General features: G+C 38.8%; 3 protein-coding genes across 12 annotated transcripts; 1 reads left to right on the top strand and 2 right to left on the bottom strand.

Moving 5' to 3' along the window:
- The first annotated feature begins 3,765 nt into the window (after positions 1-3,765).
- csf1b (colony stimulating factor 1b (macrophage)) lies at positions 3,766-10,722 on the top strand. 6 transcript variants are annotated; one of them, XM_051949960.1, is made up of 9 exons: positions 3,766-4,005; positions 5,498-5,617; positions 5,693-5,755; positions 5,865-6,035; positions 6,178-6,379; positions 6,471-6,607; positions 8,851-8,894; positions 8,985-9,022; positions 9,172-10,722. In XM_051949960.1, the coding sequence occupies exons 1-8, from the start codon at positions 3,964-3,966 to the stop codon at positions 9,019-9,021; spliced, it is 816 nt and encodes a 271-aa protein (XP_051805920.1). In that variant the 5' UTR covers positions 3,766-3,963; the 3' UTR covers position 9,022; positions 9,172-10,722. The 6 variants fall into 6 exon arrangements, with proteins under 6 accessions (XP_051805920.1, XP_051805919.1, XP_022057615.1 ...); XM_051949959.1 differs by having other exon boundaries at positions 9,191-10,722; XM_022201923.2 differs by having other exon boundaries at positions 8,988-9,022.
- Positions 10,723-11,083: 361 nt separating this feature from the next.
- fmodb (fibromodulin b) lies at positions 11,084-16,329 on the bottom strand. The gene is made up of 2 exons (XM_022201920.2): positions 13,107-16,329; positions 11,084-11,847 (listed from the first exon to the last, which is right to left on the bottom strand). Exons 1-2 carry the CDS (start codon positions 13,993-13,995, stop codon positions 11,696-11,698), a joined length of 1,041 nt encoding a protein of 346 aa, XP_022057612.1. The 5' UTR covers positions 13,996-16,329; the 3' UTR covers positions 11,084-11,695.
- A 125-nt stretch (positions 16,330-16,454) lies between these two features.
- Positions 16,455-25,535, bottom strand: LOC110956438 (MAP kinase-activated protein kinase 2-like). 5 transcript variants are annotated; one of them, XM_022201918.2, is made up of 10 exons: positions 24,966-25,535; positions 21,524-21,663; positions 20,194-20,258; positions 19,701-19,780; positions 19,056-19,182; positions 18,543-18,618; positions 18,293-18,417; positions 17,694-17,779; positions 17,515-17,592; positions 16,455-17,323 (listed from the first exon to the last, which is right to left on the bottom strand). In XM_022201918.2, the coding sequence occupies exons 1-10, from the start codon at positions 25,188-25,190 to the stop codon at positions 17,183-17,185; spliced, it is 1,143 nt and encodes a 380-aa protein (XP_022057610.2). In that variant the 5' UTR covers positions 25,191-25,535; the 3' UTR covers positions 16,455-17,182. The 5 variants fall into 5 exon arrangements, with proteins under 5 accessions (XP_022057610.2, XP_022057609.2, XP_051805917.1 ...); XM_022201917.2 differs by having other exon boundaries at positions 17,515-17,595; XM_051949957.1 differs by having other exon boundaries at positions 24,870-25,535.
- Between the last annotated feature and the right edge of the window lie 1,379 nt (positions 25,536-26,914).

Below are 26,914 nucleotides of genomic sequence, written 5' to 3' on the forward strand. Positions count from 1 at the left end.
AAGATCACTCTTTTTCAAGATGTATATTTCAGATGCCAAACAAAGCTTTTTGGTTTAATTTTAAAAAAAATTCTTGTCAGAGGAAAGTGCTTCACAAAAATGCCTGAACTGCAAAATTCTTAGGAGCAAACATGCATCTTTAAGGTGATTTCAGGACTGACTTGACAAATAACAGTTATTTCTGCTTGCTTAGCAGGCGGACGACATACAGATAATAAAACAATGAAAGTACACGTATTTATCAGGTGCCCTTGTCAGATCTTTTTGTCTATTTTTTTCGGAATTGGTTGGGGAAGTCCTCTCATGTTGCACTGAAGTGACAGTGCGGTGTCATGCTTCCTTGCTTTAACATCCATGAATTGTCTGCTTTTGATTTTATCTGCTCTCTGTGTACAATGAGCTGGGGGTGGAAACCTCCACACTGGCATCTGATTGACAGTCAGACCATTTCAAAAATGTGTCTGGCAGTATGAGTCTGCACAAGTACTCGGGGTGGAAACCTGGTCCAACAACTGCTCAGTTACAAAAGCACAAACATTTTCTTGGATACTGTTTGCACTATATTATTCCTGGCGATCATGTGTAAGCTTTAGATCTCAAATCTTGAACCTGAAATGTATGCAGCCTGTTGCTCAGCAATGTCCCATTCTATTAGCTGCAGCCAGTAAAACATATGTGTTTTTTACTACATATTTAGGATTCCGTTTAGTGTCCCACATTGTGAGAAATACAGATTGGGCCTCTGTCTATACTGGATCAATAAAAAACAAACAACCTGGGGACACCCTGAACAGGTCACCAGTCTATCAAAGGACTACATATACAGTCAAACAATCAAACTCGCATTCACACCTACGGGCAATTTAGAATTATCAGTTAATCTCAGCATGCTTTTGGACTGTTGGAGGAAACCAGAGTACCTGGAGAAAACCCACCCATGCATAGTGAGAACATGCAAACTCCACGCTGAAAGATCCCAGGTCTGGATGCGAACCGGGGATCTTCTAGCTGCAATGCAACAGTAGTAACCAGCGAGTCACTGTGTAGCCCTCCGCTAAAAAAAACATGTCTATTATAATGATTAAAAAATACAAAACAATTTGTAAATGAAAAAAAATGATGAATAGATAGAAATACAGAAAAATAAGTACTTACGAAAACCCTCAATCATCAGTAGAGGAGCAAAAACAAAGATTTTTTTTTGGTCCTCAGAGGAAATTCATCTGCTGCCATTTCATTTTTTGATTGAAGTGATTTTTGCTGCAGCTGGTGCTCAGTGTTCAAAAAGATAAGTCAGTTTATCTGTGACTGGTTGCCTCAGATAGTCTGTTACTAGACTGCGGGGATCAATGGTGTCTCGTAAATGTTTTTAAGGAACATCTGGCACAAAAGTTGCCTTTGGGATGAATAAGTTCAATCTTCTCTTTTGCTATTATATATTTTGACTTCATTGGTACTGACAGGTAGCTAAACCAAATATTTGAACTTTTAAACTAAAATAAAATGCAGGTAGACATTGTATCTGATGGGACAGAAAGTCACAAAAACTTGTCACACAGTACAAGTAGTCATATCTGTTCATTTCAGGGCTGTTCACTTGCTTGTGAGGAGATAGATGGGGAGACCGGTACCACACGGTGTTCGAAGCTGGAGTTCACTCAAGAGCTGACAAACCTTTTAACCTTTAATATGTACAAAAAACAAAATGGCACAATGAGATTTAATAGCTAATTATGTCCAGGATTTTGTCACCTCTGTGCAGAGTCAGGCTAGCTAAATAATAGCTGCTTTATATTTAACTGACAGCCGTTTCCCACTCCAACTATCCTTTTACGGGTGAAATTACGTGGCTGAGCCACCAAGGAATTAACTTTACAACACGAATAATTTAATAAGGCAGCAGGTTTTCTCATTTCACCAGAGGGAGGTTACAAAAGGGAGTATCATTCCAGAAAAACTGGTGTCGTAGACGCTGACAGTTATTGGCACTGATCAGTAACCCAAACCCCCTGTGGTTTTTTTTCAGGATGTTTTCTGCTGCAAAGAGCCAGCAGAAACTCTCAACAGCATTTTTCCAGAAGTAGTAAAACCACATCTAAAATTGCATTAATCTTTTAGCTACACCCATCACTTACAATATCACATCGGAGCAGAATCTTTCCCGCTGATATGTTTATGTAAGTGTCAGTTTTTTGGGTTGTTTTTTGGGGAGGGAGGGACGTTGTTGAGCTTCAATTCTCTCACAGCAGAAATCACAGCTCTGTTGACATAAAGAAGACCACTGTGGTGAGGTTTGGATATGAACAAAACCAGCTAAGGTGATAAGCACCTCTGCAGCAAATTAAAGATAAAAAAATTATGAAGGTTTCAGTAAAGCAGGATTACTTTATTCAGAAAAAGGCTGAATTAGAGATTGCATTAAGTTGAGTGAGAAGATGGTGGAAAAGACTGACGTTTGCCTTTTTAAAGTATGTGAGTATATGTAGGTCTTATGCATGAGACATTTTATAATAACTGTAAATGGGTCATTCTATTCGATCAATTTGGTTATATACTGTAGAAAGCATACATAAATATATGTTAGATTTGTTAGGTAACTCTAGTTACTGATGCTAGAACATTTGCCCAGCAATGTCTTGCCATCTACAGCAATGCAACATGTTTTACGTATATGTTGATATGTTTAGTTTGTAAAAGGTTGCTATAGCTACGTTAGCTATTGATTAAAGTTTTCCTCTCTAGAACAAAAAGTTAAGCAAAACAGACAAACCTCAAAATTGTGTAATCATGCACTTAGCTGTGTTCCATCACTGAACTCTGCAATATGAAAGCAGTATATTTTACATTTCTTTAGCAATAGAAGCCCTAGATACAGAATTAGATAGTAAAGGAATGTGTGATACGTTGAAAATACTTCTGAGTTCTCCAGGCCACATGCTTTCTATTTCTCTATTTCAGACCATTGATCTCTTTTGAGAGGAATTCCCTGTCTGTCAAAAATAGCTCACAAAATTATTTATATGTGTGTGTGTGTGTGTGTGTGTGTGTGTGTGTGTGTGTGTGTGTGTGTGTGTGTGTGTGTGTGTGTGTGTGTGTGTGTGTGTGTGTCTTTCCCTTGTGTTAGGTTAAAAAATAAACAAAAAGCTAAAGGTTCCGATCTCCTCCTTGAGCGCTGAGAACATGTGAAGAGTTCATTTGCAAAAACAGGTAACTCCATTTTCAGAAAACTCATTTTTTATTGTTTACTTGAGATAATAATAATAATAATAATAATGATAATAATAATAATAATAATAATAATAATAATACCACTAATAATTTATTTTTTCTCTATTTTGTCATGTATTTTTCTACTGAGTCAAATCCACTCAACTTCAGTTTGATTGATATTATCTCAGGGAAACAATAAAAAAAGTTTTCTGAAAATTTATCAAAACGGAGTTATCTATTTCTGCAAATGAACTCTGTGAGTTATTTTTCTTGCTCAGTTCTGCCCTTTTGGGCTCACTAAATCACATCCATATATTCTCCCGAGGAGCATATAGGTGCAAGACCTTCTTCAATCACAGCTGTTAGTCTAAGAGTTCATTTGTCAGCTTGAAATTGCTTTCAAGGGATTGGACAAAGATCTACAATATTTAACTGTCAATCAACATGCAGTCCACAAAAAAAGCAATTTGTCTTTACACAGAGGCCGGGACGGTGCATCTTGTGAAACAGAGAGGTGGGAGGTCTTTAAAAGGGTGTCTGGTAGCTGAAACAGTTAGTCTCAGTTTGAACTCACTCTGCAGAGGAGGAGCACATCAGCCAATGCTTTGAAGAACAGCACCACATGACAGTGTCAACTTGACTTAAAAGCAAATTCCTTTCTCTGGAGTAGAAGTGGATATCGGAAAAGGATATCTTCGCTTCAATGTGTGTGACAAAGGAGTCTGGTGTTTTCCATTGTCAAACAAGTACCAGATGACCATCCCTGTGTCAACCCTGATTCAGAGCAAAGCTAAGGTAGGTTTAAGAGTGGATTTTTTTTCTTTTTTTTTTTTTTTAAAAAGCACCACTACCACACTGGGCAGTGCACACAGGTCCAGAGCACGTTGGTCTGTATGAAGCTTGGTGCTTGATTATTTAGTTTGCTGACCTACATAGACAATAGATAGAAAAGAGAGAAAAATTATCATGTGATAAGTGACATTTGCATCATGTGCGCCTGCTTTTACCACATACCAGTCACATCAATAGTTTTATTAGATTACGATAATTGAATTATGTATCATCATCAGTCAAACAGTGGGTCCTAAATAAAAGTCTAGTGGGATAGTCTTTCAGCTCACATGCAGCATCTTGCTTAAGTTGGAGAACCACATTTAAAATTTCTCTGTTTCAAATTACTCGGTTTATTGTTTATAGAATACTTTAAACCTAAAACTTGGATGGCGTGAGACTCTGTAAACTTCTTGGCTCCGGGATCAGATTTTAAGAAATGACACAAAGTTTGTATCCTATTATTGACAAACCTAAACCACAGTTACACAGTACAGCTCAGCTTTATATCAGGAACAGACAGCAAATACTTCTTTTTTCTGCGGCTGTCCAATCATTTTTTTTGTGTGTGTGTCTAAATACATCTTGATCCAGTTTTTCGCCTCCATCTGTCCTAACAATTTATTGCAAACCAGCACTGAATTCAAGGGGCAAGTGAGTGAAAGAGGTTATCCAAAAATGCCTTCACATGCAGCCATTCCGTCTGCAGTGTGAAAAATATTGTCACCATGTTTTAATTCGGATCTGAAGATTAAGTACATCTGGAGCCCATTTAACTGTTACAGCTGCCAAAAGGTGCTTGGTAGCAGGCATTGTCAGCTGCAGGAGGAGTCTGTGCATGTTGTCTGACCAGGCTTGCATGATAGAGGGCAGTGTTTGGCCATAAATGGAGCCTACCGCCACCAAATTAGTTTCCTTTGAGGTCACACTCACTAAACTTAGATCTTTGCACATATTCCTCCAAACTCAACATGAGACCTGAGACCTTGTCAAGATCAGAGTCAAGCAGTGGAGCATTTACCCACAAACAGCATGCAGAGGTGAAAAATAAGTACTTAAATGGAATTTTGGATGGAATTGCAAGAGCAGCTTGAATTCCTATTGTTAAAATGTTATAGCACAATTGGGTGGAAGTTCAGTTTAGTTTTGCTTTGAACCTGTTTTGTCTTGTAAAATAATTTATAAGAAAGCTCTTTTATTGCAGAAAAGACTGCCAGCATTTGGAAGTGATCACTGAATCAGAAAGGGAATGCATTTTTGTTTAAATGTTAAGGTCAGGGTGCCACATTAGCACTTCATTTAACCATGGTTGTGTTGGTTTAAGAGTTTACTTTTACTATTGTAGGACACATGATACACTCAAGCACAGTCTACATGAGGAATGTCAAGAAGCAGTACTTTTGATGCATTGGTGCACTTTCCAGGTTGGTTTGATGATAATGTACGGCTGTGTCAGTTGCAGGTAAAGTGTCTGTGTGTCCTTATCTTCCTGAGCTTTCCTCTGACTATGACTGAGGTCCCTGGTCCATGCAGACACTCCATCACTAGGGAACACCTGCTGACAGTCAGGCAACTGGTAGGTTTTCCAACAGCATTAGATCCATTGTTTTACACAGCCAGGGCTGAAATCCTCCTGTTGTTGTTTCTGCAGATGGATAACCAGTTGAGGAGTGGGTGTTCGATAACCTACACATTCATAGAACAGAGAAGTTTGGTAAGGTAGCATCAGTTTTATGGCACCATTCGAAAACCGTGAAGTCAGACATAACATTAACTGTATTGTGTGCATCGTGTTTGTTCCCTTGTACGTGATTTCCCCACAGAGCAAATGCTGCTTTGTGAAAGCTGCTTTACCCTGGATCCTGGAGCTCCTTACCACCCACTTCAAATACAACCGGGGTTCAGTCAATGACGGCTACGTTCAGTCCCTGAGAGCGCTCATCCTCAACATCTACTCTCAGAAATGTGTGCCTCAGATAAATGAAGAGGTTGAGGTGAGTGTGTGACAAGAATTGTGTTTTAAAGAATGTCAAAGAAGAATCTGAAACATATGATATGAGGAACTGGTGAACACAAGGCGATAAATCTCCTGTAGCCAGAAAATATTTCAAGTATGTTTCTCAAAATCTGCTGCAGGATAAGCCAGAAAGTTTTGAGATGCTGTACAGAGGGTCTCCTTCAGATGCACTACAGAAGGTTTCAGAGGTGTTGTCAGTTTACTGGGAGCTGGTGACAACGAGGGACACACCAGTTGACTGGAAATGCCAAAACGAATACACAGAAATCTTTAGCTCTGCCACAGAGCTATCCACTGAGTCATTCACACAATATTTTACAGGTGAGAGTCTGAAAAACATTCGGCATTCTATGGTGAATTAAGCAGATGCACGCAAAGATTGAGATTACAGGTTATCTCTCCTTGTCTACAGACAGTTATGATAGGAACTCAGCAAAGGCGTCTCAGAGAAGACCAGTCAAAAACCTGCATAAGCTTGGCTTCATAGTCACATCCATCTGCGGAGGACTGCTGTTCATACTTACTCTCTACTGTCTCATCACACACAAGGTAAAAGCACTTCTATTTTGTCAATTCCAAAATCACATGTGCCCTCATAAAGTTTAGCCCATGCATTCCAGCCATATTGCAATTGAGCGTGCCTTCACAGTCTGGCTGAGCACTCTTGCAGAAGTACTAGCTTCTGAGGGAAGCCTCACTGGTAAATACGGAGCATAACAAAACAAGGTGGAGCATGGCCTCACTGGCGTATGCAGAAGTGCTATTTTGGGGCAGCACATGCACAAACATCTGCAGATGCAAATGAAGTGCTTTTGGTTTGAGGCCATTTGGTGCCATCACATTTATTTGAGATGATGCATTGTATGATTCAGAGTGGCAGTTTATAATTCACTGAGGCTGACGGTCCACATTTGGCCTTATTAATGAATGCTGCACAAAACGGAAAATGTGTTTGAAAGAGCTTACCAGTATCAGCTGCAGCTTGTTTCTGGTAAAAACGTCAGTTCTCTGGAGAGCAGCCATATGCTAATAGGTCTGCTAACAGCACAATATATGATCAAAAGTTAAAAAAAAAAAGACACACCCTAGATTGTAAAATTACAGTCTGGCCATAATGTTTTTATATGTCTTTCTACAGCCTTTTAATGTGTGTTCTTTGTGGGTAGGTCAAACATGGTCACACAGGAATCAGCTTCTTAGAGGCAGGAAGCTGGAGCTAAAAACTCTTGGATAATAGTAGAGAAAGCCTTGTGGGCCTGTGCTTTATGACAAGCTCAATAAAACTGCATTTCATTAAACCTTATGGAGGAATTCATGTTCTGCATTAAATGGAGATAAATATTTGGGAGAACTGGCCTTTTACAGCATGGGCTTTGTTTGCCTAAAACCACATATGCTCTACTCACAGAAAGGTCTTATAGTCAATGAGTCAGAGGACCACACTGTGAATACTCACTTTCAAGGAATGTTATATTGAATGAGGAAATCCAAAAGGAGGGACAAAAGATGGATTGTCAGTTTTCACACTACACCAGAGCTAAAGAAGGCTCCACACAAGTGCTGGGATAATGGCAAACAAATTTGAGTAGCTCTGCTGGGTTCATATGGGACCTCAGTGCAATCATTATATTGCGGCTTGTTTTTCTGTTTTTCTTTCACTTACATTTGAAATTAGTGAGAGAAAAATGGTCTGGAAGGTCTTTATTGGGTAGGATTCAGTTTGTTTTTGGACGTGATTGGATTGTCGTGTTCGGAGTGCGGTCTGCCTGATGTGCAGGGACCACACAGCTGGAGAAAAGAGGTGCTGCTGTCAGCCAAATTTTCACCATGAAACCTGATCTAGCCAACAGAATTAACTGACATGCCACATTAAGTATTTATGCATGCATGCTCATTTTAAGCAGCTGAATTTGGTGCGTATTAAGCAGCTGGTTTATTGCATTTTCTAAGTAATGGTGCCAGAAGGAATCCTGGAAAGTCAAAGTAGTTGGTTTAGTTGAACTCAGGTTCCCATGTGAAGGTAGATGGTCAAATATTTTATAAAACCATGTCATGCATTTTCACAAGTTGAGCCCCAGAAGGAACACCACTCTAATTTTGCTATAAACTGCAACATGTGCAAGCGCTTGGCATTTTTAGTAGAATTTTGGCAGTGTTCAGGTCTACAGCAGCATGATGAGCCGAACAGAAGGTGAACACAGACCTCTTTCTCGCAGTCAAATAGTCTTTCATAAAGACCTCAAATTACTTTCAGTCTCCCTGCAGTGAGTCAAAATCCACTGAAAATATCCATGACTTCACAAGCTAGATTTTTTTTGACTGGAATTTTATAGAAAATGAGTTGAGAAGCACCATGGGCCACCACCAGCCACTTCTAGCTTTGCTTTGTCTACGGGGGTAAGACAAGATAATGGAAACATGGCATTTAAAATGGCCCTATGCTCACAAATGATCTTTTCACTGAAATAATCACCCACATAGATGGCTGTAGAGAGCTTCGTTTGGTGGGGAAATCCAATACTGATAGTACGGTAATTAAAGTTTTCGGAGCGGGGAGAAAAATATTAAATCATCCATAGGGATGTTTTGCAGCATTATCATTAACTTTCCACCCTTTTGTGTGTGCAGTGTGCAGTGTGTGATTTGTAGCTTATCGTTTTAAAGTGATTCAGTTACTTCAAATAATAGGAAACTGATATGTCTGTCTGTTTCTTTGTCTCTTCTGCTTTAGTTTTTCCAAAATGTGTTTGCACTGGTTGAATTTCACAAAATGTTTTCTTTCCTCAAATCAGAAAACTCACAATCCTCATGGATCAAGAATACACACAAACTCAAGGTGAGAGCATATGGAACAATTGAACTAATAGTTATCTGCTTTTTTCATGTTTGCTGTTGCTAATGCATACTTCTGTCATCTGGGTCAAAGCAGAGATCTGCAGGAGCTAGAGATGGAGCCACAGTAAAGTGAGTATCATTTTCACCTATGTCAAAGGACTATGGTCAGTTAAACATCTGGAGCTGGCACAGATTAATCATCTAAAACAGATGCTTACATCAGAAAACTGACTGCAGTGCACATGAAGTACATCTTTGTATTCACGTTTTTTTTTCAGCATTATTCTCTCTCCTTAGGCAGTGAGGAATTCATCTCTGCAGCAGCAGCAGCAGCAGCAGCAGCAGCAGCAGCAGCAGCAGAGCACTTGTGAAGCTGTACATTTCATCCACCATGAACATGTTTAATGTCAGTATTACATCTGTCATGTATCATGCTCACCTATTTACTCGGAAGCTTTGCTTTGAGTGAGAACAAAGATGGACCTTATTTGGAATAATATGTTGTGTATATTATGATGAGTTATCTATTGCAAATATCTTCTCAAATTCACTAAAAAAGGTTTATTTTTACAGTACTTAAATATGTTGAACGTGTCTCCATTTGTTATCGCTTAACTGAATGTTTGTAATGTTGTTTGCTAAACTTTTCCACAAGTTATTTATTATGTTCATTTTATTCAATCCATAGATTGTCTATTATCTATTCAAACTGATAATAAAAGTTAACCAACAATACCATACCCAAATTTCTAATTCTCTCCAGCAGTCTGGCAACCACTGCACTCATATATAGACACAGTTGAATCACATCTAAGGGGAAGTAACGGTCTCGGTAAAGGTTTTATGTCACTTTGTAGCCTACATCCTGTTTGACGACCTAAAATTACTTTTTTCTGTCTTCCAAAGAGCTCTGGAAAGCATCAGAATTCACTTTCAGCCTGTACTATTGATCAAGACAGTGTTTACTTAACAGTTTCTAAATATTATGGTCAAAGATTTGTCTAGTATAGTATATTCAGTTTCACTGTAAAACAGTACCTACACACTATAAACAATATAATGGTTTGTCAAACATTGTGAGCTCTTGTTTCTGGCAGATAGTCTGTGGAAGCAGTGGGAAACAGTCTTATGTCAGTCTTAAAAATAGAACTGTTGATACTGGCAGAGAAACGATTCAGTGAGATGTATACTAGCCACTGTTGCAGCTTTAAAAGAAATGTATTTCCAGTGACATGGTTTAGTGGGAATAACATATTATTGCTACAGTTTACCTACATACATGCATGACAATGAATTCTTGTTGAATGGTGGTGGAAATTAACGAGAATATCATGAAAAAGGGCAATTCATGTGCATTCCCTAATGCCTTAGTGACTTTCACTCATGTTTACTTAGTGACGGAACAGTTGAATGTTTTACAATAAATTGTACAGTGAGTGTAAAAAACGGACAATTCTGAACAAAGCAAAACTTTTGCATGTGTTTCAAAGAGAACCACATGAGTGAATCCTATGAAAGGATTCCCATATTTGATTGTGTGCATGTGTGCTGGCGTCTACAGTGTTTTTTATGAATTTGTGTAGGAAGCAGAGGGGGGGGCAGCTCCTACCCCACAGCCTCTGCAGAACTATGTGCAGTATAGCATGACCTATAACACACTGAATGTCACAGGCTTCCACTTATCAGTTTGAAAACCACTGTTGTGCTGGCATTATTCCATCTTTTATCCATTACAAAACGAGAAAGTACTCTCAATTCAATTTAATGCCTGTAGAAGATGGAGAGGAAAGCTGTCTTTAAAAAAATGTCACACGCAGCTATCTGTGTGTGTGTGTGTGTGTGTGTGTGTGTGTGTGTGTGTTTTGCCATTCTAGAGAACAGAGCATGTTGTTGTTCCTAAAAGTATATCACCATCAGCTATGAGGACAAATAACACTGGAAACTGTTTGTGTTCCACAGATGTAATAATGGGTACAGATTCCCAGAAAAAAGAATTGCTTGACACAAATTTGTATAGTTCACAGCCTTCTGGAAAAATGGAAACACACTAAGTAGTGTCAATCCTTACAATAGCTTGTTGTCTAAATGTGGTAAACAAACAGTTCGCTGTGGTAACATACACGCTGGCTCGGAAATTACAGCTTGGAGAAAGAAAGTCTTAGAAGTGACTATGAAGACAGAAAACAGTGATTCAATCATAGCTTTAAATAATTAAGCAGCTCCTTTGACGAGGAACACAGGTTACATTAGCTACAAAAACACTTTGTTGTGGTTTTTCAAATGTTGATTAAAAATATTCACTGGATAGAAAAACAAGTATTATCAAACTGTAAATACGTTGTTAAGTATCCTTTACTGAGAATATGTTAAAAAATGACTTCTCTAAAAAAGTGTTAATGAGAATCATTGCGGCTCAGTTTGCTGTTTTATCACCTTGTGCCACATGGTGGAGGCAAAGATCCAAACTAATTCTCACACAGATTACTGCCAGTTTTATACAGATGATGCTACAAACAACTAATGTTCATCAGCTACAATTTATATGTGTGTGTGTGTGTGTGTGTGTGTGTGTGTGTGTGTGTGTGTGTGTGTGTGTGTGTGTAAGAGCCATTTCTCATCGCTCTCTGTCTGTCCCTTGAGTAATATGGTAAATGTTTAATTGCTACTAATACCAGTTTAACGACACTCCTTCACAATTATGTTTCAGTAGAAAGTACAGTGAACGACATAAGGAAAATGATGTGATGTGTGATGAAAAAAAAGCATTTCAAATAACATGTTGGCGAGAGACATCAGGAAGACCTATACGTCTATAAAAGCAACCTGCCGCAAGCAGTAGGCAGCTTCGGCAGGAATGTCTTTGGCACTGATCTGATTGGCATCCAACCGCAGCATTTTCAGATTGGAGAAGTTTGTTATGTCAGCAGTGCTGCAGAAGCTGCCCAGGGAGAACTCTGAAAGAGAAGAGGAAAATAAAAAGAGGATAAACTTTATGTCGCAGACTTTCATTGTCATCTTGTGAGACATATCAAGAACCAACGTATTGTATTTTCAGAAGTGCGTTCCAGCTAAGCGAACAGTCTCAACCGGCCATATGTTCTTTCTGGAAAGTATGTCAGTGCTAAAAAGCCAGATGTGGGATCTCACACTGTTATATTACAGTTGAACTGCAGCCATTTAATTACAATGTCATATGAGATCAAATCTTGACATTTTGCTTGAATAAAATCACTCATGATGAGCTTTCTGGATTTTGTAGTGATTTTTACTATGTTTTTTTGTTTTACTAGAACTGTATCTAAGATTATAGGTAGTTTGTGCTATTTGAGAAAGTGTTTCTATATATACTTTTTTTTTTAATTGCCGCAGTGGAAGGGTCTAATTTAAAAAAACAAAAAACTCTGCTTCTGCTGTCATCTTGTGGTTGAAAATTTGTCCTTGCTGTATGCACAGCTCCCACCCTAAAAGTAAGGGACAATGTTTACGTCACTGTTGGGCAACGGTCAAAATGTAACTTCAGAAATGTAATTTAAGTTTAAGGACCAAATATGACTACAAGGTGGATGACTGAACTTACAAATGCATCTTAAGTGGTACTATTAAAGCAAGGCAAGCACAAACAATACATATTACAGCTTCATTTATTTGATCATCACAGAACTAGCTGGAGTTGATTAAGAGAATGGAGAGGATGTGTGTGTTGAGTTAAGGTACGTGCGACCACAAAGAAGGAGCGAAAAACAGAAAAATAAGTCTTGCTTTTTTAAAACTTATACTCTAAGTAAACGTCCTACCTTTCAGGTGCCTCTCAATTCTGCCAGTTTATTCATATATAGGAGACTCAAAAGAGCCAGTTTCAACATTCGATGCATGTTTGTGACAGATTTGTGTTGTTAATTGAGTTGGTGTCTGTGTCCCACTGAGCAAAAACAACCCAGTCTGTAAATCTACCTTTAATTCTGATTGAGGATACTGGTTCTGTTTTGACAACCATCGCTGCAAAGTCCTAAAGTAACCTATGAGTTGAATGACTCTAATGAAAACATTAAAATAAACACTTTAATAGTTTAAAAAATAATTATGACAAATTTTGTTTTCTAAAAATGAAGTAAAGTGTTCACAATCCCATCATACTTCTTTGTCATCTTTTATTTGTGACCCTAAACCTATAACAAATTGTCAGTGAATTAACATAAGAGATAAGTGTTCATACCTTTGATCTTATTGGCTTGCAAGTAAAGGTTCTCCAGGTTCCTACTAACCACAGGGATCCTCTCCAGTTTATTGAAGGACAGGTCGAGCTCAACCAGTGTGCTGATGTTGAAGACACTGGATGGAATTCCTTTATCAGTCAGCTTATTATGAGCCAACCGGACAAACTGCAGTTTGCGATATGTTTTGAGAAAGTCTGTTGGCACACTCTCTATGTTATTAAACTCCAGGTAAAGCTGCTGCAGCCTCCCAGGCAGGTTGTCGGGAATTTTCCTTAGCTTGTTTTTTCTCATATCCAGTGCGGTCAGAGACTTGAGTCCCTTGAACACACCTCCAACATCCTCTAGGTCATTTGCCTGGAGATGAAGGGTTGTGAGGTTGGCCATGCCCTCGAACGAGTTGGAGAGGATTTTGGAAATCTTGTTGTGACCGAGTCGCAGGTCTGTGATGCCCTTGGGCAAGTTAGGAGGCACACGGGTAAGCTCATTGTGGTCCAACAAGAGTCGATCCAGGTTCTTGAGCTTGCTGAAGACGTTCTTGCCAATCTTGTCTGAGTTGAGTTGGTTGTGAAACAAAACAACCCAGATCAAACTGGTGGCGTTGTCAAACACCCCATCCTGGATGCCCGTGATCTGGTTCCGTTGCAGATAGACGTACTTTATATGTGAGGGGACGTAGGGAACGTGCTGAAGGTGGCGGCTGTGGCAGTACATAGCTGTAGGGTAGGTAGAGGGGCAGTCGCACTCCAGGGGGCAATCCACATCAGCAGCCTGCCACCCAGCATGCCGCCGTCGCCCTCGCAGATGGGACAGCCACTGGAATTGGCTGTAACGCTGGCCGATGCTCAGATCCACTATTCCCATTAAGAGGAGTAGCACCGCAGTCCGCATTGTCACTGATGGAAACCCACGAGGAAAAAAATGGGTGGAAATTATTTCAAGGTGGCGTGAAGTCAAATTAACAAATTACCTCATTACATAAAAACACATGCTGATCATAGTTGTGGAACAATTTAAAACTGACACTGAACCATGCAGGTGTACAATAAGAGACAGCAGTTATAAAATGTACAGTAGGTGCAGTATACCTACCAGCTGGTTGATCTGAGACGATGCCTTCTGCCTGCATCTTTCACAGACTGAGAGGAACATATTGTTGGCATAGGGTAAATATCCCCCTTCTCTGTGCAGCTGTAGCCCCAGACACCATGTCTCATTAGCACACATACCTTTTTTCCACTCGCAAGTAAAAGCACATCATAAATTGCAGTATATCACCTCCAGCCATGTCAGTATCAATCCCATCTGTGAGCCGGTATGGCCATCTGCTTTTTAACAACCTTGTTTTCCGTTTTTGTGACATGCCTTATTATTACGACAGTCTGGCTTGCTATTTACTGTCATGGGGGTGAACCCTATGGTAAATTTACGACTCAGACTTGACGTTATAATTGGTGCTGTTTTCTAATTTCTAAGACAAAGCAATGTGGCTTAGGTTACTCTATGAGCAACAGCATGTTCTTTTTTCCCAGTATACTGTACGTTTCAACGAAGTATTCCAAACCCTGTTATTTGCCCACAGTCATCCTCCATATGCATTTTTCCTTCCTTTCTCTGCTTGCTGCAAGTGGTACTTTTGTCAATTACAGAGAAAGTTAACACATGTTTGTGCTGGTGCCTGCAGACAGCATAGCATCGTTATCATCCAGCATCCAGTCTCCAGAATAGCCCTCACCATTCGTGTCTTCCACTGGAGCAGAAAAAAAAAACTGGATACAGAGTTTCAGGGATTATGTTTCTTACCAACAATCTGGTTTCCCCAGTCCCTTTGAAGAAGTGGAAGACAACTTCCTGATTTGTAATGGAGCTTTTCAATGTGTAATAGTCTTTATCACCAAGCAATTACATCCCATTTGAAAACAGAGGAAATCTGAGGAGACCCAGATGGAACCTCTTTGCACAAAAGACTTGGTAGACTTTCAGTCACAATGCAAAATGTTTTGGTCAGAAACATCTTGCAGTCTAAAATGACAGCCAAATATGCATTATTTATAAAAATAAAAATATAAAAAAAATTAAGTAAAGACACAATTTTACAAGTGATTATGCATTATTATATTGAAGAAGTCTATCATTTAGCAATAAATCAACATTAAATCTAAATATGTATAAACAATAGAGATTATTTTTTGTGTCTGGCACACAGCTGTTATTTTTGTCTGTTTATCTTAACTCTGAGCACCACAAAGAAGGTCTGAATTAAAACAGGATGCAAAAGCTGACGATATTATGTTGTAATTACAACATTATGTGTATTCCAAAACATTGCATGGGCGCCATTTATTCACGGACGTAACTACAGCCTGAAAAGCCTATAATCCCAATTATAAGACAGCAACCAATATGTGTTCAGCCTTGAGCCATTCCCTGCTGTTGCTGCTATACTGTGAGCTAAAGTGAGGCTCCATTAGGTGAACTATTTCTTGGAAAGAATGGATGACAGTATTTAGAACACGGTGAGAGCCAAAATATTCCAACTTAAAACAGACTTGTGCATTTGGATTCATTAAAAAATGAGAGCATTCATGTATTCCATCTGAATTATAGGTGTAGTTAATAGTTGTTTAGACTGAAGTTCATTTTTAAGCATACAACTATAGTTTCTTGATAAACAGTCACATGGATTGCCATGAAACCTAGGAACATTTCATATATTCTTGGTCAAAATGTCTATCTGTCACTTCAGTTTATGACAGAATAGCTCTAAATAATTCAGTTACAATCTCTTTAGTTGAATACTAGCGTGAAATGATGTGATGTAAATATGAGATTAATAACATTTCTAACAGTTTAAAGATGCACAATGATTAGACTTCAGATAAAGTTAGCTATTTCTTGCATTAAAAAGGTCACAGTCTGTCGCCAAGTTCTCAAGCCTCACGCTGAAGCTCAAGCTTCTCACCATCCCAACGAGACTTTGAACTTGCTTCTCTTTAATTTTGTATTTTAGTTCAGAAAAATTTTTAGAATGTATGTTCTGTGGCAACTTTTTCCCCTCATTGTAGCTGGAAATTCTGGGCAACAGAAGAAAAACGGAAGACCTTTGTGGTAAAAAGGAGAGAGTTCTAACGCTTCAGGCAAACTGCAGTTTTTAATCCAGAGGGAAATCAAAACAGCTCTCGTGACTTGAATACTTGCTCCACTCAACCAGTTATGTTGTTTTTCTTTCCACAGTAAAACTAGCTTAACATAAATACTCTTTGCATTTATAACATGCCACCAAAAATTCTCATTTACTGGAAACAACAAAGAAGCGATTCACTGAAATGATCAAACAACAAAGCCGCAGAGAAAATCAAGACTTATAATTCAAAGTAAACAACAGACAGTTTCTGCATTAAAGAAAACAAATCCAAATGAAACTTGAAGAGTTCAATTAGCAGCATAAGTTTGTCATTCTAATGCAATTTTCACTCGTCTCAGAGGCAAAGCTGCTACAATTGCTTAATGCATTTTAACTACCATGATGTAGCAAGAAAACTCCAGTTTTGTGGCAAGGAGAAGCTCTTCTGACAATCGGTCAAAGTATACAACAAAAGTTATGGTGTCTGTTATGGTCGTTCCATTGAAAATTATGAGTGATGCTACAAAACTTTCTCAACAACATCCTCAAGCATCTGAAAACAATCCAAAGCAGACAACAAAGCGCAGTGAAATGACTCACTGACTATGTACATAATGGAAACTGTCCTAGTATAGAGAACATAGAGCAGATGTTTGCTCTCTGTAATGACAGTCAACAAGCTTCAGAAAAATTTAAACGCAAAGTAGGTCAAAATTCTGAGACACATTTACCACAGTGCCTTGGGGAATTTTATGTTTAAAATTTTTCAAAAGAAAGGGATCTGTAATTTACAAAAAGAAAACTGCAACCAACATGTTAAAACCACTTGACAAAGTCTGCTTCCTCCAAAGTTCTTATAAGTTTTTTTCCTGCAAAATTGTATGGACGTGGTTGTGTGTGTCTAAATGTATCTTTATTTTGTAAAAACCAAATTATGTCTTTCGTCTGTATTGGCTAGCCAGGATTCTGCGTGGCTGTGTTTTTAGTTTTCTTTCTTCTCTTCAAGAGTAGAGGATTAGTTGAGTCTTCAATAGTTTTGATTTTAATCTGATCATAGTCCACTCTCATCGTTTGCAGGGCATTTGTCATTTCCTCCTAGCAATAAAAAAACAAAACACTTATCAAAAACAACTGAGATGAAACCATATTGTAATATTTTTCATCTGGTTTCCAACACGAAAACCCATAAAAAGAGCAACAACACTGGCTCTCCAACATCAAAGCCTCTCCGTCCTAATAAACAACCAGTAAAAAAAATGACGCACACGAGGAGCACTGACACGTACCTTCACCTTCTCCCAGACTTCTTGTTCCTCGTGCAGCACACGGCTGGTGTGAAGAGGTGTTTGTGGAACCTCCACTGACTGCTGTGGCAGACAGAAAATATAGCTTAAAAATGAAAATCTCACATCTTTCTTAACCAGCTGTTGTTTAAGAAGACTCATGCCTGCAGAGAGACTCTTACATTGATCCATGGATGGTTTACAAACTCATTGATGCTCATTCTCTGGGTCGGCTCGGTTTTCAACAGGTGGCAGATCAGCTGTTTGGCTGCAACAGGAAGTCACCATTAATAAATGTTCATACATGTCCACAGTATCATGAGTCATAAGTGTTCGAGTCACGAAGCAGCTTGAATTACACTGGTCAGGTATTGTTTCTAGACATAATCAATCAATACTTCAGTAAAATACATGTAAATGAATGTCAGACAAAAAGATCAAATCTGCTATACAATGCAAGATGCTGAATGGAAAATCTTAAAAAATACTGTCATTCAGTACTATATTGCTGTATTTCTGCACTTTTGTACTGAAGACAGAGAATAATACGATCACTGTAAGAAAAGAAAGCAAGTCTAGTAATACTATCCACCATGTCGAAGACAAATGTTATTTATTTCAGAATCAAAAGGTTGCACTACCTAAGAAAAGGTCAAGCAAGACTCATTAAAAGTAGGACAAAAATGGACGAAAAATGAAAACTGTGCAAGCATTCCAGCAAAGTAAAACAACCAGCGAAAGCTCCACTTTCCATTTTAAGCACTGCCAGCCTCCCTCTTACCTTCTTCAGACACATCAGACCACTCTGGATTAGGAAACTCATATTGCCCTTTACAGATCCGCCTTTTCATTCCTGGAGATATTGCCAGACCACGATGAGAGAAGAAAGGAGGATATCCACAAAGTCTTCGTATAAGGAGAAAAAAAATGCCTAATGACAAGGTGGATGCTATTAAGAGCAGCAATAACTTATAGTAGCTGTATTGTAAAGGCATGTTTTAACAAGAAAAAACGCACAAAGACTGACTTACAGAATATACATAATGACACCCAGAGACCACATGTCACAGGATCTGTCATACTTTTCTGGACCGAGAACTTCTGGAGCTACCACAGTATCAAGAGACATAATTTAAATTGGACGTGAGAATTTGCTTCTGTTCTCAAAAAAAAAAAAAAAAAAACACTGACAATGATAGTAGCACAAAAAGGATTTTTCTCTGTTTTGCACAAGATTAGTCATCTCAACGTCCAATCAGTCAAGCTACTTTTCAAAAACAAAAAAACCCGTCTGCAGATATTCCTCAGCAAAACTGCTCAACAAAAAGACTGGGTCAAATTCACAGCTGTGTTTACACCACAGGACGCACTCAGGAGTGATGAATACAGTTTATAAAAATCACAGTTTATAAAAATTCCCATCAATTTAACTGAAGCTGTTAATCTTGTGCAGGTTTTCCTGATTGGAAAAATCCTCCAGTGCATCTTTAACATATATATCCGGACTGTAATCACTTTCAATAGCACATGTTCTGTGGCCTTACCAACATAGTAGGGGGTAAAACATGGCGTTGCCAAAGAGTTTAAAGTAGTGATTTCTTTGGCAAAACCAAAATCTGTCAGCTTGAGGAGAGCATCTGGCCTTTTGGAGGTGTACAGTAGGTTCTCTGGCTGAAGGACAAAAAAAACAGTGATCCAGTGTCTGCAGAACAGAAACCATATAACTGGCAAGTGGCACACAGTGTTCAATTTTTCCTATTATTTTTATAAACGCAAAGTTTAAATAGAAAACTTCCAGTGTTGGATTTATACAAACAACTGTATCACATTTAGGGCTGTCAAGGCTGTCTGTTTCAGTCACCACTCATGTTTCCAGTTACTCTAACAATACCATATGTAAACAATTTAATGTTCACTATGTAAAGACGCTGAAGGACTTTGCTTTCATAACTCTCGTATCATTTTTCCAGACTGTGCAACTAGACCTAACGTATTGGCTCTTTGTCATGTAACGTCTAACTGTCAGTGAAACATAAATATAAGCGCACAACAACAATTTTATTCACTGTTTTTCTTTCTTATGATGACTGTTTTGTCCCACAAGGTAGCCCACAGTTGCAGGTTTTCCTGGCAAATTCTACAGTTTCTATTGCAGCTTTTATCGAAGACATACACGGAGATCTATTTACCTTGATGTCTCTGTGAGCAATGTTGATGGAATGCAGGAAATGAATGGCTTCTCCTATACTTTTCATGATGTCTGATGCCTCTGAGTAAGAAAGAAAGCAAAGAAAAATGACACGGACATGACATGGCTCAGAATTTGGCTTTTCAGGGGAAGAGGGCTGGTATAGATATGGATGAAACCACACAATCAGCAGCACCTTTTGAGATAGTTACAGATTTGAGGAATTCAAAGACTTTTCATAGCCATTTGGTATTTTTGCATTATTTGGGGCATTTTTGGTTTGTTTTAAATATTACAGGGAAATAGAATGAGCAGGAAAGGTGCCAGGAAGAAACGCAGTCTGCACTCCTTCCACCCATAACAAGACACTGTGGACCTGGCGCACTGGAAAAAGGCCAATTACTGTCTGATCTCGTTATCAAAATAGTAACACCCACGCAAATCAACTAGGAATGAAATATGAACACCTGTAACTTGTTGAACAATATGTTTACCTCTTTCTGTAAATGCATGATTTCCTCTGTCTTGGATATGACTGAATAATTCGCCTCCATCCATGCTGAAAACAAAAATAAGACAGAATAATGAGCCTGTACAGACATTAGAACACGCTCGTCCTTTTAGCACTCAATCAAAAACTGTTTACAGGCCAGTGAAACTCATCTTAGAGCCTGTGGATCTAACAGAATTTGCAATGACATAAACTGACTCATGCAGGGATTTTCTTTTTTGTTTGTGTAGTAAATGTCCACAATATCTCTTAGCTTTGTCTCAGTTTATTTAAAAGTCAATAACTTCAAAAGAAGACTAGATATGGGTCTTTAAATGTTTATGGATTTTATCGGATGTAAATACAGTACTAACTGGCCCCTGGACTGCTGTCATTTGGAAAAGTGGCCCCTGAGCAAAGCAAATTGAGTATTTGTGTGTGTAAAGCAGTAACAAATGTGGCAGCAGAAACAGAAGGCTGCCCAAGAGCTATATTTTTGACTTGTAAACAGTTTTTATGCATTTTTTTTTTAACTAAAGTTGATTTAGACATCAGCTACTTTATCACAACACTTCTGCTTCACCATCCAGACAGAAGAGGAATTCCGTTCACATACTGTGGTGATTTAATAAAGGCACTGCAATTGGTAGAGCCATGTGCTATGACCCACAGTAAACAATCAGATTGCCATGTAAAAAAGCTATTGAAAAGACCTTTTCATGACAGACTTTAATTGGTTAAAGCAGGGAAAGCACGGATGTATGACTGATGTCTGCATTCCACTTAGCGGAGATCCTTCATCCTGGTTCACTGCGATGGCCATTTTTGATTCCACCTGAGCTTTCCCTGTAATCTAAAAAGTCTGTTTATCAAATTGTATTACATCAAGAAAGCATTCCACATTTGCAACTATTTGTCATTTTAATTTTTCTCAGTCAACAATATTTTATTATGATTTCACATCAAGCGTATCATATCTTGCTTCTGAGTACATTTTTTGACTTTTTTGGTGACATACAAGGTAAAATTACACAGTAGATAGATGCCCCGGCCTTACTATGTTACAGACAAATTACCTCCTCTCTGACTTTCATTGCTTTCTGTCCTGAAGTGTCTTGGAAACAACCATAGTCTCCTCAGTTGGTATGCATTAGAAAGAGCTAGCTCCATGAGCACACACAGGAACTACTACCAGCCACAACTCCCAAGAGCCACTCAAACGTGAACAGTGTCCAGGGAAGAAGCATTTCCTCAACATATGCTATCACTTTTTAAGACCACACATTCATTACTGACTTTAATTATGCGTCTTTGCATGTGTAAGAGGAACTCACCACTCCATCACGATGAGGAGGCACTTCCTGCCCTGGTACAGATTCTCATAAACATCTATGATGGACACAACGTGAGGACAAGGCGACACCCTCCAGTGGAGCTCCACCTCCCGCCTGGCCTCTGGAGAGTCCTGCAGCATCTGGAATACAAAAAGCAGAGGAATGAACACACAAGTAAGCATGACAAGATTTCCATTTTGTTTAGGTGCAAGTCAGGGTGAACAAAAAAGAATTTACTGAGGCCTTTCTGTGGTGAGTTTGCATGTTCTCCCTGTACCAACACAGGTTTTCTCCAGGTGGTCCAAAGACATGACAGTGAGTTGATGGGTGATAAATACACTGAAGTACAAATGAACAATCTTTCTGTAAGAAAAAATAATAGGTTTTTACTACATAAATCTGTAGCATGTTGTCAGGTTCCATTATCAGACAGCGATTTACTGGATAAAATTGAGAAGGAATTCATTCTTTTGACTTTTATATTTATGCCCGTCTGGCCTACATGTCATATATCATGATAACAGTTTTTCACAGTTGTTTGAGATAGGCTGAGGCTTCTCTCACATGTCAAGATCATGCTTATTTAAAGTCAAACAGGGTAAAAGACTGCAAGAGAAGATGGTGTGTGGGATTTTCTGATGTCCAAAGAGATCAGACAAGGAAGGCAAACTTGGACTGAAAGAGTAATGATCTCGAACTGGAGGTTTAACTACTCACTTCTCATGAGACAATGCAAAGTTCACATCATGTTGAGAGTTTTTCCTGTGTAGAGGATTTTGGGACCCCAACCCAAACAGATTTTAATGATAAAAACTAAGAATCTATAAAATTGTATTTTTAACCAGTTTTGTTAATTAAGGTTTTATTTACTCAAGCATGATAGATTTTTTTTGTTTATAACATGAAAAAACAAGGGAAAAAAAAACAAGAAAACATCTAGATTTCTGTCAGATACAGTAGTATACAATCCTTGCCTTTCCTCTGCACAGACTGATCACGTTTATTAAAGAACCATTCTGAGCCAGGAAAAATTCTGATGTCTGTTTACTTCCAGTCAAGCACAGCCTGTATTTTTGGCACAAAAAAAGCACAATACATAACAAACACTGCAATAGACCACATCACCTTTAAAGCTTCCAATTTTTTCTGTCCTGTGAGAAATCACACCTATCAAAATCAGTGAACAATTACGTAGAACAGAGACTTTTTTTTCAATGAAGAAACTGGCCCTACAAAATAACCTTGAAGAGTGAGCCTAAGAATCACTGTGGTCATGTAAGAAGACACCTCCACTCCATAACTCCAGAAGCCGAGAGTGTGCTACGTCCATAATAATATACTCTCAGCTGTACCCCTCCAGACTTCATAATCCCTCAGTCATCTCTGGCCTCTTGCATGAAGCTACTTTTAGATACAGGCATGTCCCCCTCTCTCTTTCAAGCTGGCAGCATTTGGATATTGCAAGTAAACAGTTCTCTTTCAAAACAGACACCTGAACGTGGTATGCCAAAGGCCAGAGCGCCTGGACAATATATAATTAACAAATTCTATGACAGAAAATTAACCTTGAAAAATAGCTGTATGTTGGGTATGAACACCAAAATTCCAGAAAATTCCAGACTTCACTGAGAACAAAATGTATCACTCACTTCTGATCCCAACAGTGACCCCACCTCTTGACCTCTGTCCCTAACTCTAAACACAACCTGTCACCCCAAACAGACCACTCAGGAAAGCTAATGTGTAGTTAGGCACATATGATTGACTCAAAACTGCCAGAGGAATGCACTGAGGTAATAAATTGCTTCATCTCTCCCTACTGGCTGAAATTCAGACTGAGTTAGATGATGGAAAAGGTACTATTCTTGGAAGAGGAAATGGTGAATGAGAAGCAGATTTTCTGTGAGCAGAGATTAAAGACAAGCATCTGTTGACTCTCATCTCAGAGCTCATCTTGGTACATTATGAGACACGAATGTACTATCTATGAGCATGTAACACAAAGCAGACAAGCTCAAACCATTGAAGCTGTTGGACACATTTTCATCCTTTTTTCACACATATATATCATCCTATAAAGTCTTTGTCTCATCACATTAAGGCGCATAATAACTAAAGCAGAAAACGTCACAGTAAATGCTGGATACATGGACATGATACTGATCATGTCTGCAATGCTGTCTGATTCATCAAGGTTTTTTTGAATGTATTTTTTTCCCAAGCTGTGTCAGATTTGACCTTTTAATGACAAAGACACTAAAAGTTGGAGGACTAACATGCACTCTAAAATAGCTCTCAAAGTGTCATCTCTGTTTCCTAAGCAAAATTAATCTGCTAACATTTGGGGCTGCATTCAAGCTGTGTTTACACTACTCAAAACCACATTTTATTGCACTGCAGTAGATTGCCATGACAGAGCAGGTTTAAAGGATAAAAACTTCTCATGACAGAACAACTGTTATATATACAGATTACATGCAAGATTGAGCAAAGACCATTGCAGCAGTCATCATGTACAAGCAGCAGTGAATCATCCATTAGCATCCCCCAACAGAAACTGATATGATGGGTTGAAGTGTCTGAGGTACAGAGAACAACATCCTTTTGCCTGAATGGAAACCACGATTAAACAGAAGGTTTTTTTTAATTTTTTTTACTGATGCAGTCAGGTATTAATATCAAATGTTGTGTTCTGACATTGCCATAATTAGCTGCCACACTCAAAAGTAATTTCTTGTCCCAGAAAATGCATCTTTATCTCAGTTACACACCAGCCTACAAGAACATGAAATTGATCATGTCTGCAATGCTGTAAGGTTCATCAGTTTTTTTTTTTAATGTAAATTGTTTTCAGGTAATGCAATCGACGTCAGATTTGACCTCTTAATGACATTTAAGCTAAAAGTCGGAGGAGGAACCCAAGGAAATTTAGTCTGCAAACATTAGGTGCTGTGTTCAAGCTATGTTTACACTCCATATGAAATCACTGGAGGGGCATTATCTCTATACCATTATTTGCAGTAGACTGCTTTAATAGAGGAGAAAACTTCTTTTGACAGATAGAAAATCTTTTAGATACAAAGACTACATCCAAGATTGTGCAAAGACCATTGAAGCAGTCATCATGTACTAGCAGCAGTGAGTCATCCATTAACATCCCCCAACAGAAACTGATATGATGGGTTGAAGTGTCAGAGGTGCAGAGAACATCCTTCTTCCTGAACTTAATACAACAATAAAGAGAAGCTTTTGACGTAGTCAGTGTGTTCTGACAATTCAACTACCACACCAAAAACTAAACTGCTGTCAAAGTTGTGAAGTACAATCCCAGAAAATGCATCTTTACCTCACAGTTACACAGCAGACTTGTGTCTGTTTTCACATCTGGTGACATTATGCAGCTGCTCGCACGTTCCCAGTCCACTATAATCAACATGTTTACCTTCAGGGCATACTTTTGTCCAGTTTCTCTGTGGAATATTTCCAGCACTCTGCCGTTTATCCCCATGCCGAGCACCTGACTTGTGACACTGTAGTCGTCTGTTATTACGCTCCTTTTGATTTTTAGGGCACTGTTGAAGGGCTTGACGAAAAGCTGTGATAAATGGGCAGAGTTCAGGTTGGGCTGCTGCTGGGTCGGAAAAGCCGGCTGGTTCTGATTCGACATGCTAACTGTGAGTGGAAAAACCGGCCACAGCAACAGGTGTTCGGCTCCTCTTGTGTCTTCAGGTGGTTTCCTCGCCGTGTTAGCGAGCAGATCCACCTAGCTCATGTTGTCCTTGTGGGACATTAGCCCCGCAGCTAGCAAAGATAGCAGCGGTTAAAGTTAGTGCGACAGGCAGCTACAAACTCTGTCCGGCAGCCAAGTGCTTTGACAGCTTAGTCCCCACCGTGTAATGTTAGTTAGTAAATGTAACTACACGAATAGGAATAAATTAGGAAAACTTCAAGGCTGAAACTGAGGAAGTTAAATCACCATCTCTCTCCAACGGTCCAACAGGGGCGAGTCAGAGTTGTGGAAGGGTGGAGGGCAGGGCAGGGGCCACCACCACTGTCACCAAACTGATCCACAACACCAGAGGGCTGCCTGGGTATACTTTGGCATAGGCCAGTTATATAGGGCTAATCTGAACTGTTACACTGGGCCTTGTTTGTGTAAGTCAGCCGGACAAAAACTAAAACCCCCGTCAAATTAAACAGGTGTCAGCTTTCTTTGTTAACTCAGACTTTCTACTTAAACTCTGTTCACACAACAGTGGGCCTTTACCACATTATTTGACTCTTTGAAACGACTGTGTGCAGTTGTGTCGACCAACAGGTTGTTGTAATGGATAACAGTGAGAAAGTAAAAGTAAAAAGCTCTGCTCCTGCAAATGATGCAAGACAGGAATGTTGGTAGAAAGCTGTTAAACGTGTGTTAATGTATTTATTTTATCCATCAATGCAGCTGCTTATTTCTAACTGACAGCTGCACATTAGATTTGTTCAGCTTTAAGCATCATATTTTTAAACATAACCTTGAATTGAAGTGCATTTAGATTTGACATTGTCCCATAGTGCAGGATATCATTTTCATTTTGTGGCCAATCAAAGTGAAATTAGTGTTACTGATTGAATATTCTCTGTAATAAATACTAATAAATTCATCAGTTTTCTGATCTGTGGTCTATCAGCTGCAGCACCGGCAATTTAAATGGGCTTGATAGCAAATAAGGACCAAACATAACAGCATATTTCTGCGTTTTCTGCATCACCAACCAAATACATGTGGTGTTCCCATGACAACGTGATGCATACAGTGTACAATGCTGTAACCACACAGTTTCATTCAGTGGTTTTAATGACATACACTTCAACGTGTGTGCAGATAAAGTATTTTGCCTCAGCTGAGAATCTGTATCACTCATAAATAATAATCATCAGTAAATGCATTGGTTAAAGCCAAAGGGAGACATTTCTTTCAGCTGATTTAAATCTGAAACTCTGAACATAACCTGCTCTGGACCAACTTAGCTCCACAATATCAGTTACCATAGTCTGTCTGTCTGTCTGTCTGTCTGTCTGTCTGTCTCTCTCTCTCTCTATCTATCTATCTATCTATCTATCTATCTATCTATCTATCTATCTATCTATCTATCTATCTGTGGTGGTTTGTCCCTCAAATGTAATTACTGTAGTTCAGGTTCAGTTTAAAATGTTTGTTTGCCTCGTAGACATTGGACCATTCCAATATCCCATACACAGAATGTACAGTGTGTTTTTTCTACAATAGTACTTCGAAATGTCTCACTGGTATTTACAGTAAAAAAAAAAAGACTATTAAAAAGTCTAAGTACAGCATTAAAAACAGAACTAGTAATGAGCATAAGCATGAAGGGGGTTGCTTGATCC

Source organism: Acanthochromis polyacanthus, chromosome 6 (genome assembly GCF_021347895.1).
Source record: "Acanthochromis polyacanthus isolate Apoly-LR-REF ecotype Palm Island chromosome 6, KAUST_Apoly_ChrSc, whole genome shotgun sequence".
NCBI lineage: Eukaryota > Metazoa > Chordata > Actinopteri > Pomacentridae > Acanthochromis > Acanthochromis polyacanthus.

What these genes read in the sequence shown, in the direction of transcription:
- csf1b (XM_051949960.1), top strand. Translation starts at nt 3,964, where the DNA reads ATGACCATCCCTGTGTCAACCCTGATTCAGAGCAAAGCTAAG. An exon ending in TGATTCAGAGCAAAGCTAAG is followed by an intron (nt 4,006 to 5,497) that starts GTAGGTTTAAGA and finishes CGGCTGTGTCAG; the next exon opens with TTGCAGGTAAAGTGTCTGTG. An exon ending in TGCTGACAGTCAGGCAACTG is followed by an intron (nt 5,618 to 5,692) that starts GTAGGTTTTCCA and finishes TTGTTTCTGCAG; the next exon opens with ATGGATAACCAGTTGAGGAG.
- fmodb (XM_022201920.2), bottom strand. Translation starts at nt 13,995, where the DNA reads ATGCGGACTGCGGTGCTACTCCTCTTAATGGGAATAGTGGATCTGAGC. An exon ending in GCAAGCCAATAAGATCAAAG is followed by an intron (nt 11,848 to 13,106) that starts GTATGAACACTT and finishes CTTCTCTTTCAG; the next exon opens with AGTTCTCCCTGGGCAGCTTC.
- LOC110956438 (XM_051949955.1), bottom strand. Translation starts at nt 25,190, where the DNA reads ATGTCGAATCAGAACCAGCCGGCTTTTCCGACCCAGCAGCAGCCCAAC. An exon ending in TCATGCATTTACAGAAAGAG is followed by an intron (nt 19,781 to 20,193) that starts GTAAACATATTG and finishes TTTCTTACTCAG; the next exon opens with AGGCATCAGACATCATGAAA. An exon ending in GTCTGATGTGTCTGAAGAAG is followed by an intron (nt 17,780 to 18,292) that starts GTAAGAGGGAGG and finishes TTCCTGTTGCAG; the next exon opens with CCAAACAGCTGATCTGCCAC.